Source organism: Danio rerio, chromosome 1 (genome assembly GCF_052040795.2).
Source record: "Danio rerio strain M-AB ecotype USA chromosome 1, GRCz13ab, whole genome shotgun sequence".
In the NCBI taxonomy this organism is placed as follows: Eukaryota; Metazoa; Chordata; class Actinopteri; order Cypriniformes; family Danionidae; genus Danio; species Danio rerio.
Window position 1 is genome coordinate 21,055,001 of NC_141021.1, and position 19,699 is coordinate 21,074,699.

Below are 19,699 nucleotides of genomic sequence, written 5' to 3' on the forward strand. Positions count from 1 at the left end.
TGTTTTCTGTGAAAAGAAAATGGTGATTTTATTTGGTCGTGAAGAAAACTACTCAATATATTTGTGGATAGTTCACCCAAAAAAAAAAAAAATTGCTCTCTGAAAACATGAAAGATTTTTGGATGAGCTACCCTTAATCCCAGTAAAATTTAGATTAGAAGATAAGAAGCTCCACCTAGTGGTGACGCGAGGGCAGTGCAGGTTTCTGACAACAACTCCGTCAGAACAGCAGCATTCTGGTGTTCCTTATCCAGCAGCAACAACCTACAATATTCAAACACAATAGTCAAGAGAGCTAAAAATATTCCTAAAGCATGCCACCAAGCAAATTTACCCCATCACAGCAAAAAACAAACAGAAATAAAACCAAATAGAGTACATTTTATTAACTAAAAAACTAAGAAACATTTTTTTAAAAATACGTTTGAAGTGTTCAGGGAGAGCTATATAAATATATATACACACACACACACACACACACACACACACACACACACACACATATATATATATATATATATATATATATATATATATATATATATATATATATATATATATATATATATATATATATATATATATATATATATACACAGATACATTTTACACTATTTATTGTACTGCTTACTATATACTATACTATATTATTTAATAGATCTTTAATGGCTTTCGCTTAATAAACCGAGAACTTTGGCCAGTTTTATCATCAATGTCATTTTTAGTGTCAAATATTTTTTGGTATTTATTGCAATAACAATATTATTGATGATATTTACATGTATTCACTGTTAGACAAAAACAATCCAGTATATTAAGAGAAAAGTCTTACATTTCATGTTTTTGTTTTTCATATATTTTTTAAACATGGTTTAAAAAGGTCTCAACCCTGTTCCTGGAGCCACACTATCCTGCAGAGCTCAGCTATATATAAACTCACTGAAAGAGCTGGTTAGGCTTTTCAGGATTAATTAAAATACACAAGCAGACGTGCTAAATCAGGTTAGGAAAAAAAAACTTTGCAGGACAGGACGCAGAATTGGAGACTGAGCCTACATTGAAATTTTATTTCACTTTCATTCACACTGGACACTAGAGGGTGTCCTTGTGCATAATCTCCACATATACGTTACTGAAGAAAAGCTGACCGCTATCAATGCATGACAGCAGAGGATAAAGATGATAGAAACAGATAAATGGATAAAAAATAGACAATAAACAAACACTTGAGGCAATAATAGGGATTATCTGTGTTCTTCTAGCAATCCTGAATATTTTAGAAGCATAAAGTATATTTATAACAGTATGCTAATTAGCCTAGCATGATTTATCCTTCATTTTGTGAAATGAAACCATGTCTGGTCACAAAAATGAATTGTTTTAAACACTCAATTGGTGTTATGAAGTAAATTTACAGTGTACCAAATGTCAGCAAATATCTGTGTTTGTAAACAGTTTAAAACCCACAAATACTACTGTAATACCTCCCTGCTTACAGGGTACCAGTTACAGGTTTTATCTTTATTAGAAGTAAAAAAAAAAATGTTATAGCGGGGAAACTTTTTACTGGTATATTGTACGCAATAAGATATCGCCCATCCCTAATGTGTTGTCCAACAGAATTTGCAAAGCTTTGACTGTGAAGTCCTGTACTGCTTTCCAGAATTATTTCAGCTTTTTTGCATTGCCAAATAAGTGCATGACTGATCATACATGGCTTTAATGAATCATAAAACACAACACAGGGCTTGAAATTAACTTTTTTACTTGGTAGCACCGGTGCTCCCAACTTCAAAAATTTAGGAGCACCAGAAAAAAATTAGGAGCACCGACCAAAATTGAATGAGCACCGCTGCAAATTGTATTTTAAGGGATTTATTGTATTTTAAAACAACATCAATTAGGACTAACAAAAACCAGAAAGAACTATCTAACTAATGCTGAGATGACATTGATATTTGTGTGCAAAAATGTGTATGTCTAATAATTACAGAATATTAATGATGATGAAAATGACAATAATAGTAACAATGAATTACATTTCTCATCATCATGCTGCCTTGACTGTGCTTTAATGCAAGTTATCTGCTATAAAAAGTCTGTTACTTTATGAAAAAAAATGTATAGTTTGCATCAAACAAAAATGAAGCATTGCAGTAAGAAATATTTATTTTGTACTGCTAAACAGCATATATATGCATGTCAGTTTAATATATAATATTTCTGCTACAAAACAAACAAAAGATTACAATAATAAATAATTTAATTTAAGGCTGAAAGCTGCAAAGCAGTCATCAGTAACTTAAAAAAATATATATATATAGACCTCAAGAAAGAATAGGCAAAAGAAATTAAGTAAAGTCTCACTTCTAACACTCTTTAAAAGTTTTGGTTTCAGTTTGTGTCAATTTAAATGTTCCGTCTGAGCTGATTTTCCTTTTTCTGTGTTTGTGGAAAAGCAGGCGAGTCAGCCGACCCAATTTATGAGCAGGTTGAGCACCGGCGCAATACCGCTGTTCGTTATGAGACGCAGTTTCAGTGTAAACTTAGTAAAGGCGAGCTTCTTTGGCAATGATATGTACAGTATTAGATTTGACTTTTAGCGGACATTTGCGCTGAACACGCAGTGAACGCAACGCATCGAGATTTGGCCGCTTTCTCTGAAAAGCACGTACTCGATTGATCTCAGCTGACGGATCAATATTCACCACGTGTCATGATCGCTCTCATCTGCGCCTCAACTTTAGGTGGGGTTTGCACTTTGCAAACCTGTGTGCTTTAAGTTTTCACTCTTCAGCCGTTTGTATTTCCCGTGGTCATAAAAGCTCCTTCGCTGTCATCTAACAGCGGAAAGCCTGGAGTGATTGACAGCTAATATGAACCAATATAGCGGCAGGGAAGAGCGATTCAGCACGTTTTTAGAAAAAAATCAAAACAGGTCGCACTAATGCGCCTAAATATATTATGAGGTCGCATCGATTAATTTTCAGGCGCATATGCGACCAAAATGGTCGCAATTTCGAGCCCTGCAACATGTATACGCAGATGTCCTTTACCCTTGATAGAAGACCTTCATGGCACGCAGGACCCCCAACTGGACCCTCCATGTGCTTAACTTCAGCCTCTCACACATTAAGTTACAAACCTCATTCTGGAACTGATCTGCAACACAAAAAACACTGGTTATGCATCACTCAACCTTGTGTGCGTGCGTGTGTGTGTGTGTGTGTTTGTGTGTGTTTGTGTGTGCGTACCTGCGTGCGTGAGAAACTTACTCTGTGTCTGAATGGTTTTAGGCCAGGCCTTTCCAAGCGTCTCATATGCACACAACAAAACTTCTGTCTGTAATTCTCGAGCTTTAGCATCATCATCATCATCGTCATCATCATGTCTAGGAGAACTGGCACTAGCCGGCTGATTCTAAACAGAATAATAATTATTATATTTATAGATATATTTTTAAACAGCATGTGGAGCTCCCCTAAATACACGGTTAAAACTAAACAATTAATATTACTGAACTATTCTTAGTACTCAATTGGGTTTAAAAGCCAAAGCAAGAAGAGACTAAAAAGAGAGAGAGAAATCCGCTATATTCAGGTTTACTGTACCTTTTTAATGAGGGGAAGCACAATCTCTGCGACTTCATGAAAACGATCCACTTGCGTTGACTCCAAGATGTCTGCTGCGCTACGCAAAGCTGCCATTTTATACACCAGACTCTCCTTTTTGCATTCCTTCAGCACCAGATCCAGCACCTCGCTCACTGTAGGTTGACCGGCTGCAGGCTTTTGGAGCTCCACACTACACACACACACACACACACGTTCAAGTATTCGAAGTACAGTTTACTAACCCAGAAATAGCAAGATAATTATTTTTAGTTTCAACAAATCATATGAAGTCATTTGCACACACCTTTGTGTGTGTGTGTGTGTGTGTAAGAAATAAACAGAATCTAACCTGCATTTAGACACTACAGATCCAACAGCTTTCAACAGTTCTTCCTGTAAAAAAATACAAGCCGTTATACTTTAGGGATCACAAATAAAAGCATGACAAAGTTTGAAAACAGTGTCAAAATAAACCAGTGACATTCCGTTTGTCTCCGGCAAAATATATATATATATATAAATATATATAAATATATATATATATATATATATATATATATATATATATATATATATATATATATATATATATATATATATATATATATATATATATATATATATATTTATTTATTTATTTATTTATTTATTTATTTATAATAATATGTTTTTGGGTAGTCGGGGCATGGCCATTATGTCTAGCAATGCAACTGGGTTAATTTAATGGGCTATATGATATTACAACGACCAAAATGGCAAGATAGTTCCAGATGTAGTGAACTAATAGTAATATTTCAGTTTGTTTGTATGCTGTCTGAATTGTTTGTTTGAAACAATTACATGTGTTCCAATGGGAGTAATAAAAAGTCAACCACACAGTTTCTAAATGATTCTAGTTTTTTTTTTGTTTTTTGGTGTGGTGTGGGGGAGAGGGCTTGTTGTATATGGGGTGGTCGCCCAGGGTGCCATTTAAACTAGAACCATCACTGATTGGCCTTGCCCAGGTGCATAAACTCTGTCCCTCAGTACGGAGTATGAGCTCATTAAGAGTGATGGTATATTACCTTCCCTGCCCATGTGCGTCCTGCAAGCCCCTGTAGAAGTGCAGTCAACACCATGCCCAGGTGAGGTGCTACTAGTGAGCCTGTTTGTTGCTTAGCAATGGTTGCCATGGCAGCGGCACCCTGAGCCTTCATCTTCCAGGACTGAGACTGCAGAGCCCTCTGAGTAATGCCTATGAGCTCAGTCATGTACAACCTGATTCCGCCAAAGCTGCCTGAAGTAACACAATGCACAAAACAATGAAAATTTATAATGAAACGCACAAAATGAAAAAAGAAGCAGATACCACTTTTATTAAGGATTTGGAGTTAATTCAGCCTCTTATGTCTACAGCATAGGTTTTAAACTCAATTCCTAGCTTCAACTCTGATCAAACATAGCTGTTCCAACTAATGAAGGTGTTCATGACTCTTTTGAACACTTTGATTATTTGGATCAGGATTGGAGCAAAACTGTGCAGAGCTGTGGCCATCCAGGAATGGAGTTTGAGACCTATGGCCATTTGATATCAGTTTTATTTTGTATTAATAAACACTTATTTAAAAAAAAAAACAATGCATTACGCTGATCAAAGTTAAAAGACATCTCCAATTATAAAAAATTGTTTTCATGTAAATGCTTTTTTTTCTTTTACATTCTGTTCAAAGAGTCTAAACTGAGTACTGAGCTCAAGTCTTACACCACTAGTAAAAATGATTTCAAGTCAGTTATATATACATTTGGTGTAGTGTGTCAGTTTCAAACAGTATTTTTGCCATTAAGTGTAATAATCTAGTGAGATGTTTGTATGCACAAAGTATCTGAAAGACGAACGGTGGCAACATCTCCAAGACGGATAAAGAAACCTACCTGAAAAACTAAAAAGCCATTATGAATGCAAATGGTCACATCAAATGTTGATTTACTGAATTAAAATGGAAGTTAATAGATACTTGAGAACTATTGATGGCATTATTTTTTAAAAAGTGCCTTTACTTTTACACAAGTGCCTATTAAAACTTTATTAAGCACTGTAAATCTTGAATAAATCTTGACTTGCAGCCGCAGTTTTTCTGTTTCTTAATGTCTTAAAACTTCCTCTACAAATGTTTCCAATTTCCATTTAATTTTTTCAATTTAAATTAATTTTCAACTACAAATTTTAAATGATTTAGAAGCATTTTCCCAATTTGTTTATTAATTGTGATTAATCACATTCAAAATAAAAGTTTGTTTTGACATAATATATATGTGTGTGTGTTATATTTATTATTTATGTGACATATCAAAAGAAACAAAACTATTGTATACAAAAATGGTTTAACATACATATTTAAACTTTTATAGATTTTGTATCATATGCATATATATATTTGATATCTAAACATAAAAAAAATATTGTCAAATATATGCATACATGTTTTTATAAACACAAAATAAATATACACAGTGCACACGTCAAAACAAACGTTTATTTTAGACGAAATTAATTTTTGCCCAGTACCTACCAGGTACGTGTTCCTGCCAAACCTCAGACCACAGGTTGGCTTCAGCGCTCTCTCCTTTCTCCTCCTCGGCCTCTTGGTGCATGCCCAAAAACGCCAGCGGAAGAGCCACTCCAGCATGAGCCTTCAGCACATCAGGGCTGTAGTGACTGATGGCGTGAACCACCAGACAACAGGAAGACTTGTACAGCGCCTCTGAAAACCACAGAAAGACACAAGCGCAAGAATTTATAATAGCAAGACAATTCAGCTTTAATAAATGAATGGTTCATCTGTACATTGAAACATTGTAGATTTTTGCAACATTTAATTATCAGTATTGTAAAAAAAAAAAAAAAAAAATGTATCCTTAAAAAGGTCATTGCTGTACACTATTGTAATAAAAAGTCAATAAAGTCATACACGTTTGGAAGGGCATGTGGTTGAATATGAATTGCTTGAAAATAATACTTTAAATCATAACCCGCTTACCCTCTTTTTCCAGATACCAGGTGTTCAGTTTCTGCAGAAGCTTCTCAACACTGCTGTCTTTGGCTGTCTGATGAAGAAAACAGAGGATTATTTTGGTGCCCTGTTGCTTTAAGTTCACTGTTTAATTGAAACAAACATTCAGGCACGTTTTCATACCCTGACCAGATGTCCAACAGCAAAGGCAAACGACTTCTGAACAACGCTACTACGGTCATTGATCCCATTTAGGAGTGCACTCATCAGTTTACCTTTGGGAAAACAAAAAGTACAAAAGGGCATGTAGACATTGCAAAAGATCATGTGTTGTTATTCTGTTAACAACATACATTGCAAAACGGTGGCGCAGTGGTTAGCACTGTTGCCTCACAGCAAAACGGTCGCTGGTTCGAGTCCCAGGCTGGGTCAGTTGGCATTTCTGTATGGAGTTTCTATGTTCTTCCCATGTTTGCGTGGGTTTTTTCCAGGTGATCCGGTTTCCCCCATAAGTCCAAAGACATGCGCTATAGGTGAATTTAATCAACTAAATTGGCCGTAGTGTATGTGTGTGCATGTGGGATTGCATCCGCTCTGTAAAACATATGCTGGATATGTTGGCGGTTCATTCCACTGTGGCAACTCCTGATGAATAAAGAGACTAAGCCGAAGGAAAATGAATGAACTTAAAGGGGTGGTCCACTACAATACCATATTTACACTTTGTTTTTTGTGTAATGTAGCTGTGTGAACATGAACAACACCTCTGAATGCAAGGTGTAAACGTTCAATAGAAAGAGAGACATTGGCTTAGAAAGAGTAAGCTTAGCAAAACCTACATAGATCGATGTTTGGAGACTACAAAAAAAAATACATCTGGGTTAATAATGTCATGCACCCTTCGGTTTACAACCCAGGAAAAAGTTATTTGCAAAAAAAGATAAAATGCCTTCCAAATGCTGCTGTTTTTGCAAAGCTTGAACCAGGAAATATTATTGTTGTTTTTATGTAAGCTGAGTAGCAGAATAAAATTATGGAAGGAGATGTTAAAAATAAATGCGATTTGTTTTTTTTACAAATGAAGCATGAGCACTCATAGTGAGTGTTTTGAACCACATAAACACAACCAAGCCTTTAAAAAAAGCACTCTGCACCACTCCTTTAAAAACTTGATTTAGTCAACAGGAAATACTGTACAAACAAGAAAAAGCATTTTGTAAAAAACATTTTCAGCAAACACACAGATTAGATTAGATTTTGCAGAGGAAAAACAGTAGTCAATTTAATTTACTCTGGAATTTTTTTACTGATGTCACGTGGAAAAAAAACCCAAAAGATACTTTAAAGCTAGTCCAGTCCAAACAGGACTAGTGTAAACAAGTGTGTAAAACAGTGCGAATATACCTGAATATGGTGTGAGATCTTGAGGGCACTGCACTGTCAATGACACAATCACACTGGCACATCCTCCCTAAAACAGCACACAGAGAACTGTTAGTGTGTAAAATGAAAAAGAAAACACAATTGTCTAATAAAATCTAGAAGGATGTGTACCTTTGTTCCAAGTCCAATTCCACTCTTTAATAGATCACATAGTTTGGGAACAAGTTCTCCCAGCACGGACACATCCAAGTGCTGCAGACACTAAAAACACAAAAACAGGGTATATTAAAGTTAAATACACTCTTTTAAAATGTGGCAAATGAGGCTTCATTAAATACAACTAAATACTTATTTGGAACAAAAAAAACATAGGAATAACTTCTAGAGATTCTTGGTGAGACCCTCAGATTTGATATGCAGCTTATGCTACAGAAGAACCAACAAAATAATGCCTTACCATATTAATGGTTTCCATCATGGGAGAAGACTTGGCTGCACTTAATCTAGCAGCATCCATAGCACTCTGCCGAAGAAAGAAATTGTGAATATCCTGTTTTACAAAAATTGTGTGAAGAGTCCACAAAAGAGGCCACAAAAAGAGACTGTTTCAAACTTTATACTTGTCCAAACAATGGTCAATGGAGAGTGTCAACTTAAAATATATTCCAAACCTTTGACCATTTAACAAAGCAATAATTATTAAAACATTTTTGCTTAATGTAAAATACATTTTCAACTTGGTAAAAAAAAAAGTTTTTTATTTTGTTAAATATTTTTATTTACATCCCCATCTGAATAATGATTCATTTATAATTGTTGCATCTTTTTTTTTTTTTTACTTAACTACAGCTCTTGGATGAGCATTTTTAAATCAGAATGAATAAATCAGAGTTGAAGCACGGTTTTGAGGATTTAGATAGTGTTCCAAGAACTTGAATAAAATTAGTTGCTCAATACTGGTAATAATGAAATAAGTTATCTGAAATATTTATCAAGTAATTTAAATTCAAGATTTTTATTGTTCTGTTTTTGACAGAAGCACAGTACAATTGTTAAAATACCACAATATACAGATTTAATTTCACATTTAATTCAAGCTCTTAAAAGGACCTAGGTTTCTTTTAAAGTACTTTCCAGGCATTGAACCCATGTCTGAAATTCAAGTACTTCCAAGTAGTTTCAAGATGTGTGGGAACCCTGATAAATCCATCAATACAGGATATGAAAAGTCTATACAAAGATGATTTCTTTATTTTATGCTTAAATGTGTGATGGAGAGACTGCACAATTTAGATTCACCATTTAAGCAAAATAGCTGTCATAGGAAACCATTTGCACTCCTAGTCCAGAGCAAATGATCCTAGATTGGCAACTCACCTTCTCCTGCTCGGTGGCCCTCAGACTGAGGTAGTTGAGCACCTGCGGCTCCAGAACACTCAAGGCCTCCAGCAGAGCCGGGATGAGTCGAGGAGCATGAGGCTTTAGACGGCTGCCTGCGCTCTTACTGATCTTCACTAAAGTCTGGATACTAACACACAGCAAAACTCACAATTACACTCGGAGCATAAAGAATTTATGGGACTTATAGTTAAAGTCAAAATGATTAGCCCTCATGTATTTTTTATTTATTTTCCAGATGAACAGAGAAAGGAATTTTTCACAGTATTTCCTATAATATTTTTTCTTGTGGAAAAAGTCTCATTTGTTTTATTTAAGGAAAGAATAAAAGCAGTTTTTTTTTTTTTTTTTTTTTAACAGTTTAAGGTCAATCTTTTCAGCCCCTTAAGCAATATTTTTTGACTGTCTACAGAATAAACTATCATTATACAATGATTTGCCTAATTACCCTTACCTGCCTAGTTAAACTAATTAACCTAGTTAAGCCTTTAAATGTCACTTTAAGCTGTATAGAAGTGTCTTAAAAAATATCTAGTAAAATATTATGTTCTGTCATCATTGCAAAGATAAAATAAATCAGTTATGAGAAATTTGTTATTTAAGCTATTATTATTCTGTCTGTTAAACAGAAATTGGGAAAAAATAAACCGAGGGCTAATAATTCTGACTTCAACTGTATATGCATCTGACTGATCTTACCTGAGAGTCCGCACCTCAGTTACATTGCTGACGATGCCTTTGTCCAAAAGAGTTGGCAACAGCACAGCCACTGTCCTCTGTGCAGTAGCTCCTGTGGATTCGCACATGCGCACACACACCTATTGGACAAACACACATAGCCTCAGTGTTAGTTATCTGTCTGTTGCTGAGGGGAAAGTCATTGGAGATATCCTTTAAGGTGAAGCAACTCACTTTACTGAGAGTTTTTAAAGTCAGATCTGCAGCCTTACGAACTGATTCCTACAGGAAACAACATATAACAACAGAAGTATGTTAGTACAAGCCCTGAACTCAATAAAACTTACAAAAGCCTTTAATTCTTCACCTTTATATCATCCAGGACCCGAAATAGTGTCTCCCAGATTTCTGACAGCCGGTCAATTATTTCATCAGCTTGCCTTCCACGTATCAGATCATTCAAAGCAAGGCAGCTGAAGAAAATAACATAAAAAGGACAGATAATTTACAAGGCTAAATGCTAAGGATTTTTTTTTAATGACCCAGTTATGCCAGCAGAAAAGTCTTTTTCTTGCTCAATCAAAAAAAAATATTTAAATATTGTAAAATATTACATGTAATATATAATATATAATGTAAAAACAAGCAAACAAGTTGCATAGATGCACATTTTTTTAACATAGATTATCCCTTTTTTTTTTAAATGACAAGCTTTAAAATATATAATAAACTAAATATAAATAAATGTACATGGACATAGCGAAATTAAGAAAATTTTTTAAAAAAATTAAGACCTAAGACGAATTAAAGACCTTAGGTGAATGAAAGACTTTCTAGGATTTTAGATTTGAAACTTAAGACATCCTGATTAAATAAAATCTAGATTAAATTGAAAGTATATATATATATATATATATATATATATATATATATATATATATATATATATATATGCATATACACATACATACATACATACATACATACATACATACATACATACATACATACATACATACATACATACATACATACATACATACATACATACATACATACATACATACATACATACATATATATATATATATATATATATATATATATATATTTATATATATATATATATATATATATGTATAAGAGAGAGACCATTTCAATGTATTGATGTAATAGGCCCATCGCATTTCCTGCTTGATATCAAATTATTTCATATCTGTAACAAGAGGCAATTCAAATATAACTTGATGTTGAAACAGATATCATAACAATATTTATCAATATGTGGCTTTTTTTGTATTCCCAGAAGCTGTAGAGATTAAAAATGTAAAACAGGAAATAAGTTGGGACCATTGTTTTTATTCACATCCATCAAAATGGTCTATATATATATATATATATATATGTGTGTGTGTGTGTGTGTGTGTGTGTGTGTGTTTTCTTTCTTATATAGACATGCTACCTTGACTCCCGCACCCTCCACATGTTACTAGTGAGGTTGGATATAACATCTTGAAGAATTTCCTTAAAATATTTCTCCACCTGTCAAACACACAAATGTGAATCGAAAATTTGTAACTCTTTAAAATGGTGTCCACGGTTCAGATAATAATAATAATAATAATAATAATAATATCTTACAATGGTTTTATCTGTAACAAGAGCATCCCAAATGCTGGTCATGGCCTGCCTGATGGCCAGGTTAGGGTCAAATTGGTATCTATAAAGACGGGGAACCAACTGAGGCAGGAAAGGAGCCAGCTGCTCACCTGCTTTGGCTGCAATAATGTTAAACCCAAATGCTGCACCCTACAGCACAAGAGGAGCAAATGATCACTGCATGCTACTGAAAAAAATATTTTGATATTATGGTAATATTTTATAGCTTACCTTCCTGGAATTCCACATTGCATGGTGATTGGCAAGATTCATGAACTTATAAACAAGATCTGGTTGATTTAGATCACTGGCCAATGAACAAAGCTCCTTGTAAGTTGAGAGTCCTTGTCTAAAAATGGAGAAGAACATGTGATAAAATAAAATGTACCGTCCAGAAATGCCATTAGGAATTAAATCAGCAATTCAGTCATAATTTGTTTCTACAAATTCTGAAATAAAATAAACATACCCATCAGGTGCTTTACCAAGGGCTTCCCCCTGAAAAACTTCAGTGTCTTCTGAGACGGCATGTTTAGCTCTGGAAAAATAAAATCCCACAGTTCTCAAAAAAATCCTATAGTTCTCAAGAGTCTGAAACTAAAATGCAATAAAATATATTATTCCGTAATGAAACTCAATGAAAGATAAAAAAATATTTATACTTTTACTCACTTAAGACCTTACCAATATCAAGGCTGTCTCAGAATAAATTACAAAGTTATAGTTTAATAAATATCTTAAATTACCACAGCCATTCAAAATTGACAAGACACAAAAAAATTATAACTTAAAATACATTCAGGTGATACTTTTATTATACAATTTCACATTTGCCTTTGCCATATACATGTGTTATTTACAAATTAGTTAACATAGCTACTTTATCAGTAGATTCTTGGTAATTCCTAGCATTGCTACTAATGGCATTCTTTAAAAAAAGAAACAAATAAGGTTGTTTAATGATACCTTTTACCAGTCATGAGTGTTTCTACAAGGGTTGATACCAATTCCTGCTGATCCTGCTCCCCTCCGAGCTCATAAACCAACCCGAGTCCTTTAGACGCCACATCTTGGCTGAGTTCTAGACACAGATCATCACTATAAATCTTGCACACAAGCTCCCTGACTATAGATAATCTGTCAAAATGCAATATGACCTTTACAAGAACAATATCATAAAGGAGCAGTATGTGACTCACCATCCGGATCAGACAACACCGAGATAAAGGCCGTCTGTATCTCCTTCAGATGAGACTATCACAGATAAAAAGAGGTAATGATTGTGTTTTTTTTCTGTGTATAAATGAGAAGGTCTGTTATGCGTGTAATCACCTGTATTTCTTTATGATGGCTGAGCTTCTTGACCAGAGAGAGAAGCCATATGCAGGCAGCTTGGCGGACATGAGGATTTGGACTTGGAATGTATTTTGACAAGACAGAGTTCAACACCCAGGGCACTATATCATTATTCTTCACATCTAATATAGGTAAAGAGAAACTGTGTTTTAGGTGCACAACTTCGAATTAGGCATGAACATATTTCTCAATGTTTTATGTAACAAACACACACACACAAAAAAAAAAAAACATTTCCCAATAGATTACTGTACCTCAGGTGTAAAAATAGTTTAGTATCAAATTAAAAGTGCAATATAGATTTTCTATACAATGAACATTTATGTTTTAACTTATGCTAATGCAATGGAATGTTATTTTAGCAATATTTATGCTAGAAAATACCGAACAGAGTGAAGTGATTTCTGGGAAACCAAAGCATTTCCCTTTCATGACTATTAAAAAAAACGAGATGGTTTCTGGAAGTGAGGCATTGAGAAGTCTAATAATTGGAGCATCATGACATTTAATTCACATAAAAAATGGAAATTGCTAATGAATCTAAATGGAGCCTAAACCTGAGTGTAGACCTCAAATTTCAAAGGCATCATTCCAAGTTTAAGCTTTGCAGTTAAGTAATTGGGTTTTAGACTAAATATAGGTCATATATTTTGGTGTATTTTAACAAAACAGTTCTATTAAACCAATATATTTCTAAAAATAATATTTAAGTCCAAACATCTTAAAAAAAATAGTTAATATTACAATTAAATTCAAGCAAAATATAGCACAAAAAATACACAATACAAAAGTAAATTTCAGATATTTTTTCTTTCTCTTGATTTTCCTCTTTTCTTAATTTGTATTTAATATTTTTCTCTAACATAAATTTGTGTGTACTCATTTTTGGATCACTATCATACGTTATTTTGTAAGATTAGCTCAATATTTGGCTTCAGTATGGACTAAACTAATGTATATGCAAAACTATAATACTGTATAGCTTTTTACTAAAAATATTAATTGAAATATATATTTGTGAGGGGTGCACTTATATATGCTGAGCACTGTCCGTGAACAAATTTAGTCTCTCTCACACAAACTTACTCTCTGGAGGACAGTACTGGTCTTCTGTGCATGTCCACACATCTCGAGCAGCTCCAGAGCAGCTTCCAACAGCAGCATTAGTTAAAGCCTCTCCCACTGTGAACTGCAGCTCCACCTGCTTGGCCTAAACAATCAAATCAACACATTATTTCAACATTATTTTTTAAATTTGCATTTTTACTTACTCAAAATATTCATATAACAATAATCTTATAACTGGCCTCATCTAATAATTTAAATGTGGCATTACCTCTACTGAATCCATGAGCCCCTGCAGGACTTTCTTCTGGTGTGGGAATTCTCCATCACCCACTGGCAAGAACCCAAGAGTCTGAATGGCACGTTCTTTCATCTGACAACATAAACAGGGGCTGATCAGTAGCATAATTCCCGATGGAAAGAATAAAACAAAGCATAATGAACTGAATCATTGTGCAAAGGGTGTAAAAAATGATCTTTAAGGAAGCTCTTAAAAAGGAAGAATAACATAAGCATCAATAATACAGTCAGACTCACTCTGCAATTGTGTGTTTTGTTTTACCTTGCCTGTCTCTTTGCCAGATGGGATCCTGGTGAGCAGATTATCTACTAGACTGAGTTTAGTGAAGCCATTTCCATCCGCTGGTATCAGCAGCACGCTGTTACGCCCAATCTCACCCAGTGCCGTCACAGCAGCAATAGTGAGCAGAGCAGACTCGCTATTTAAAAACGAACCTGGAGACAAACATATTGGTAGATATTTGTTAAAGTGACAGTTCACCCAAAATTGAAAATTCTGTCAGTCACTAATGTCATTCCAAACCCACTGAACACTCACTTTGCTATAGCTTAGTTCCTGATTTATCAGAGGTTGCCAAAGTGAAATGAACTGCCAGTTACTCTGGTATATGTTTTCACACACACACACACACTACAGCCAATTTTAGTTTACCCAATTCAACCGTTGCCATATGTCCTTGGACTGTGGAAGCAACCGGAGACCCCCTGAACATTATATCAAAATATTAAGATATTTTAGATGAAATCAGAGAGCTCTCTGATCCTGGGATAGATGCCAATGGTCCTAACTGTTTGAAGTCTAGAGAAGTACTAAAAACCTCATTAGAACATGCCATGTGTCTTCAGTCATTTGATTGTAATGTTTTGAATAAACAAGAATTATTTTATAAACACAAAAAAAACAATATAACAACTTTATTTATATATAGGTGTCCAGACTCTCAGCTGGACTCTCAGACTCTCAGCTGGTGGAACTTTTCGATGCCCTCCACCTTCAGCCTCTTAATTTTCTGTTTACATACAGACCAATCGTAATAAAGCCAAAAAGCTAGACTTTATTTAACAGTTTCTTCTGTCAGTTCAGGGCAATGCGTTTATACTTCTGTGTCGAGTGCACACAGATGTTCCACAGCCTTTGCAGGGTCGCATACCCTTCACCACAGATGACACAAACCCTGACGCATACCTCTCAACAAAAGTAACTTCATGGCGCAATGATACATACCAAAAGCTCTGTAATTGGTCAGTTTGGTAGTGGTGTTGACTATGGGCGGAGGCAAGAACCATCAGAGAGCAACAAATCCAATGGCATGACTTAACAAGTATTGAGTTCCATGGAGGAGCTCCAGATGGGGACTTTTGTTTCGTGTTAACTTTGATAACATTTGTCACCAGTTCCCACCTCTGAATGAGTGAATTTGAGCTACTTGTACAGCAAGTTAGCATTGGAGGCAAGCAGGGCTTGACGATAGAGAGCAAGACAGACCCTCCCCTCTAGTCACTTTGGCTGGTTGAAAATAATATTCTCGAATAATAATTCTTGAAAGCAGGGTTCGACAATAAGGATGGTCCAACATGCATGCAAAGGCAATCTCAGAATTGAAAAGCAAGACGACTGACAAAAATAATTGCTTTCTATTGCTCGCGCGAATGCAGGTGAATATGGAATGAGAGGATAATCACTCGCAACAGCTGAGGTTAAAACACGTGCGCACTCCTGTTTCCATGCATGAATTAACTGTGTCGGGCGATGCAGTGGCGCAGCAGGTAGTGCTATCACCTCACAGCAAGAAGGCCGCTGGTTAGATCCTTGACTGGGTCAGTTGGTGTGTCTGTGTGGAGTTTGCATGTTCTCCCTGTGTTCACGTGGGTTTCCTCCAGTTGCTCCGGTTTCCCCCACAGGCCAAAGACATGTGGTACAGGTGAATTGGGTGGGCTAAATTGTCCATAGTGTATGAGAGTGTAAGGGTGTGTGTGATTGATTCCCAGGGATGGGTTGCGCCTGGAAGGGCATCCGCTGCATAAAACGTGCTGGATAAGTTGGCGGTTCATTCCGCTGTCGCAGTCACAGATTAATAAAGGGACTACGCCAAAAAGAAAATGAATGAATGACTTAATTAACTGTGTCTAGAAACACAACTGATGTGATCAGTTCTCTTTCAAATAGACTACACAAAAAGTGATGAACATGCACCCCCCCAGTCTTGCTGCTTTCAAGAGTTCCAGATTTGTCTTTTTGTAAGCAGCACCAGTTGCTTTTATTTTAACTATTTTTTTAACAGATTTTTTATGGGTCTAACATTAACTGTGTGTGTGTGATCATTCTTTCATTATCACACGGTGTGCTTTTTACCTGCTTATAATTTTTTACAATAAAATTGCTTTAATGGGAGATTAACTCCCCATTAATGTTTAGTTAACTGGTAATCTGGGACCTTTAGCCAGGACAGATCATTGTGCATGTGTTTTGTTAAATAAAAAGTATAGTATAGAGAGCTATTTTGCTTGTTTTGACACATTTGGTAAATCCTTCATTTTGAGCTCTGAAAATTATATGAAATAAATACTAATTTGTAATACCATGGAATCATGACTCATTTGCTCATGATTATTGAGCAAGCTCACACAGGACATACAAAATGTGAAATGAATGAAGAGGCATGTGGAGATAAAGCAAAATCTAAACCAAGTATTTTTAGCAAGTCAAATTTATATTTATGTGTATAAAATATATTTTCCCAATAATAAAATTGTGGCTAGTGAAAATGGCGAGTGGCTAGTAATGTTTGAAAACTACTTGCCACAGTGGCTGGTGATCAAAAAAAGTTGCAAAAACATTTAACACACAGGAACATAGGAACCCTGATGCCAGCGAGCTCTTCGGAAGTGTTATTGTCAGAGCAACACAAATAAAATGCAGAAGTTTAAATGAAAGGCTATGTGCACAATACAGTGCACACAGTCCTCTAGTATAGCGTGCCCTCAAACATCATAACATTCCAATCCAATGAACAAATATTTTGATAATGTTTTTGGTACCTTTCTGGACCTGCTGATGTCTATGGAGGAAAAGAGAAATCTTGGATTTCTTCAAAAATAACTTAATTTTTTGAAGATGAACAAAAGTTTCAATAGTCTGGGTTGATATGTGGACCTGTATATAACATTATTTTCATTTTAGGGTGAACTAATCCCTCAAGGAACTAGAATTACAATAGTTTTTCTGCAAAACATTAACCAACAAAACAACGTTTCAGATGTTAATAAAGAGACCCAGTAACAAATGCCATGAGTGAAACTTTGTGAAAAGACACGTACCGATGGTTTTTGTGGCCATTGCAATTAGTTCTTCATCTTCTCTGGAAGTGGCTTCGGAAGGCATTAGGTTCCGCTTCTTATTCATGTATCTGCCCACCATGTATCCCAGAGCCAAGATGGCACCATGTTGAGTCTCAGGACTCTAAATTTTATCCAAAAAAGAAATGATTGTTTTAAAATGACATTTCTTTATACAAATAATTACTATAATATTACTTTTTCTAACATACATGCATGTCTTTAGTTGTCTTGATCAGGTTTTGTACAGCGGTTCTAAGTTCATTTCCAGACATTGTAGACACAACCACAGCATAAAGTTGTGCTGCCAGCTCACGCATGTCTTCTTTATTAGTGTTCATAAGTCCCTTTAAAACAAACATGATTAATTCATCAAATTGCATTTAATAGACAGTTGTTGAGACTTGGGGTCTAATGGTTTAAAAGTTTGGCATAAGTAATATTTTAGTGATAAGCCTCATAAGCCTCTTTTATTGAAAAGTGTTCATAAAAGCTTTATTTAATGAAAAACAAAAAGTAACAAAAAATATAGAAATACATTTTTAAAAAGTACATCATTCTCTCCTATAATTAGAAAAGCTGAATGTTCTTATTAAACATTTAATTTTTTCATCAAAGGTGGAAATACTGTTTTTTGAAACTACAAACTACTGTTTTTTTGAAAGTCCCTTTGACTAGTTTAATGCATTCTTGTATTATGCATGTCTTTCCAACCCACCAACAAACCAACAAATAAACAAATCTAAATATAATCCAACAGAATAGAGTGCAAAACAGCGTGTGTGAATTACTTTAATCCAGTCGATCTTGTCCACAAACTTGGCAGTAAGTTTCTCTGGGCACACAGAGACCACTTCCAGAAGACAGTACATCACTGGAATACCTGCATGAAAAGGATAAAAAACTTAAATCACATAGCAACAATATTATGACAAAATATGATTTAAGCCATTTAACATATGTTTATAGAACTTATTACACTACCTGTCAAAAGATTCATAACGGTAAGATTTTAATCTTTTAATAAAAGTCTCTTTTGCTCACAAAGCCTGCATTTATTTGATCCAAAATGCAGCAAAAACAGTACAACTCTGAAATAATTTTTTAATTTGAATCTATTTGAAAATGTCATTTATTCCTGTGATTTTAAAGCTGAAATTTTGCGATCATGATTTGATTTGATGCTCAATAAACATTTAGGGCTCTATTTTGACGGTCCATGCACAGAGCGCAAAACGCAAGGCGCAAACGCTTTTAGGGCGTGTCAGGACGCGTTTTTGCTAATTTAAGGACGGGAAATCTGCCTTGCGCCGCGGCGCATGGTCTAAAAGGGTTGAGTTTATTTTCTTTATGAGTTATAGGTGTGTTTTGAGAATAAACCAATTAGAGTCTCATCTCCAATTCCCTTTAAGGCCCAGCTGCGTCACGCCAAGAGCGCATTCGCAATTTACAGGAAGCAAAGTAAGTGGAAAACATGAGCATTTCACAAGCAAACAGTTAACAGTTGACAGTTTTTTAACAGAAAACTATTAAACAGAGCATCTACTGCGTGAGAATGAGAGATAAATGATCTACTTTCACTTTCGCTCTTGGATAGGGAAACCTTTATGCACAGACATCAATTAGTCTATAAATAATTAATTTCGTTTGTTAAGCGCAAATATTAGTTTCAAAACTAATTCTAAATTCAGTTCTAATTTCTAGCAAACGAATAAATGAACAATAATGACCAAGTGTGGTCAAAATACTGAGTTATTTCCAAATACACCTGCCATGCCCCATGTGGTCTTAAACCTGACAGGTGGGCAAATCTAAGCTTGTTTTTAATAAAACAAATATAAATATGGATATATTAAATAATACTGCTAATAATAATAATAACATTATACAAAAGCAAATTGTTATGAATGAACTGAAAAA

The 19,699-nt window shown here is 34.9% G+C and overlaps 1 protein-coding gene across 4 annotated transcripts in view; it reads right to left on the reverse strand.

Moving 5' to 3' along the window:
* ecpas (Ecm29 proteasome adaptor and scaffold) overlaps window positions 1–19,699 on the reverse strand; it is a 35,726-nt gene that overhangs the window by 4,312 nt on the left and 11,715 nt on the right. The window contains exons 19-49 of one of the 4 annotated variants that reach the window (XR_015475825.1): window positions 18,571–18,662; window positions 17,992–18,126; window positions 17,762–17,903; window positions 14,706–14,878; window positions 14,415–14,516; window positions 14,165–14,288; window positions 13,055–13,200; window positions 12,922–12,976; window positions 12,689–12,803; window positions 12,192–12,260; window positions 11,954–12,071; window positions 11,705–11,872; window positions 11,526–11,605; window positions 10,431–10,536; window positions 10,298–10,345; window positions 10,085–10,203; window positions 9,365–9,515; window positions 8,445–8,510; window positions 8,159–8,248; window positions 8,009–8,075; window positions 6,788–6,879; window positions 6,632–6,698; window positions 6,164–6,355; window positions 4,835–4,890; window positions 4,679–4,758; window positions 3,964–4,007; window positions 3,612–3,804; window positions 3,276–3,420; window positions 3,057–3,162; window positions 176–264; window positions 1–6 (exon numbers count right to left, since the gene is read on the reverse strand). The exon at window positions 1–6 is cut by the window's left edge and continues 66 nt beyond it. Coding sequence is in view for 2 of the 4 variants with exons in the window: in NM_001162486.3 (NP_001155958.2) it covers window positions 1–6; window positions 176–264; window positions 3,057–3,162; window positions 3,276–3,420; window positions 3,612–3,804; window positions 3,964–4,007; window positions 4,679–4,890; window positions 6,164–6,355; window positions 6,632–6,698; window positions 6,788–6,879; window positions 8,009–8,075; window positions 8,159–8,248; window positions 8,445–8,537; window positions 9,365–9,515; window positions 10,085–10,203; window positions 10,298–10,345; window positions 10,431–10,536; window positions 11,526–11,605; window positions 11,705–11,872; window positions 11,954–12,071; window positions 12,192–12,260; window positions 12,689–12,803; window positions 12,922–12,976; window positions 13,055–13,200; window positions 14,165–14,288; window positions 14,415–14,516; window positions 14,706–14,878; window positions 17,762–17,903; window positions 17,992–18,126; window positions 18,571–18,662 (3,339 nt within the window). In the remaining 2 variants the exon portion in view is untranslated. 4 annotated transcript variants of the gene reach the window in all.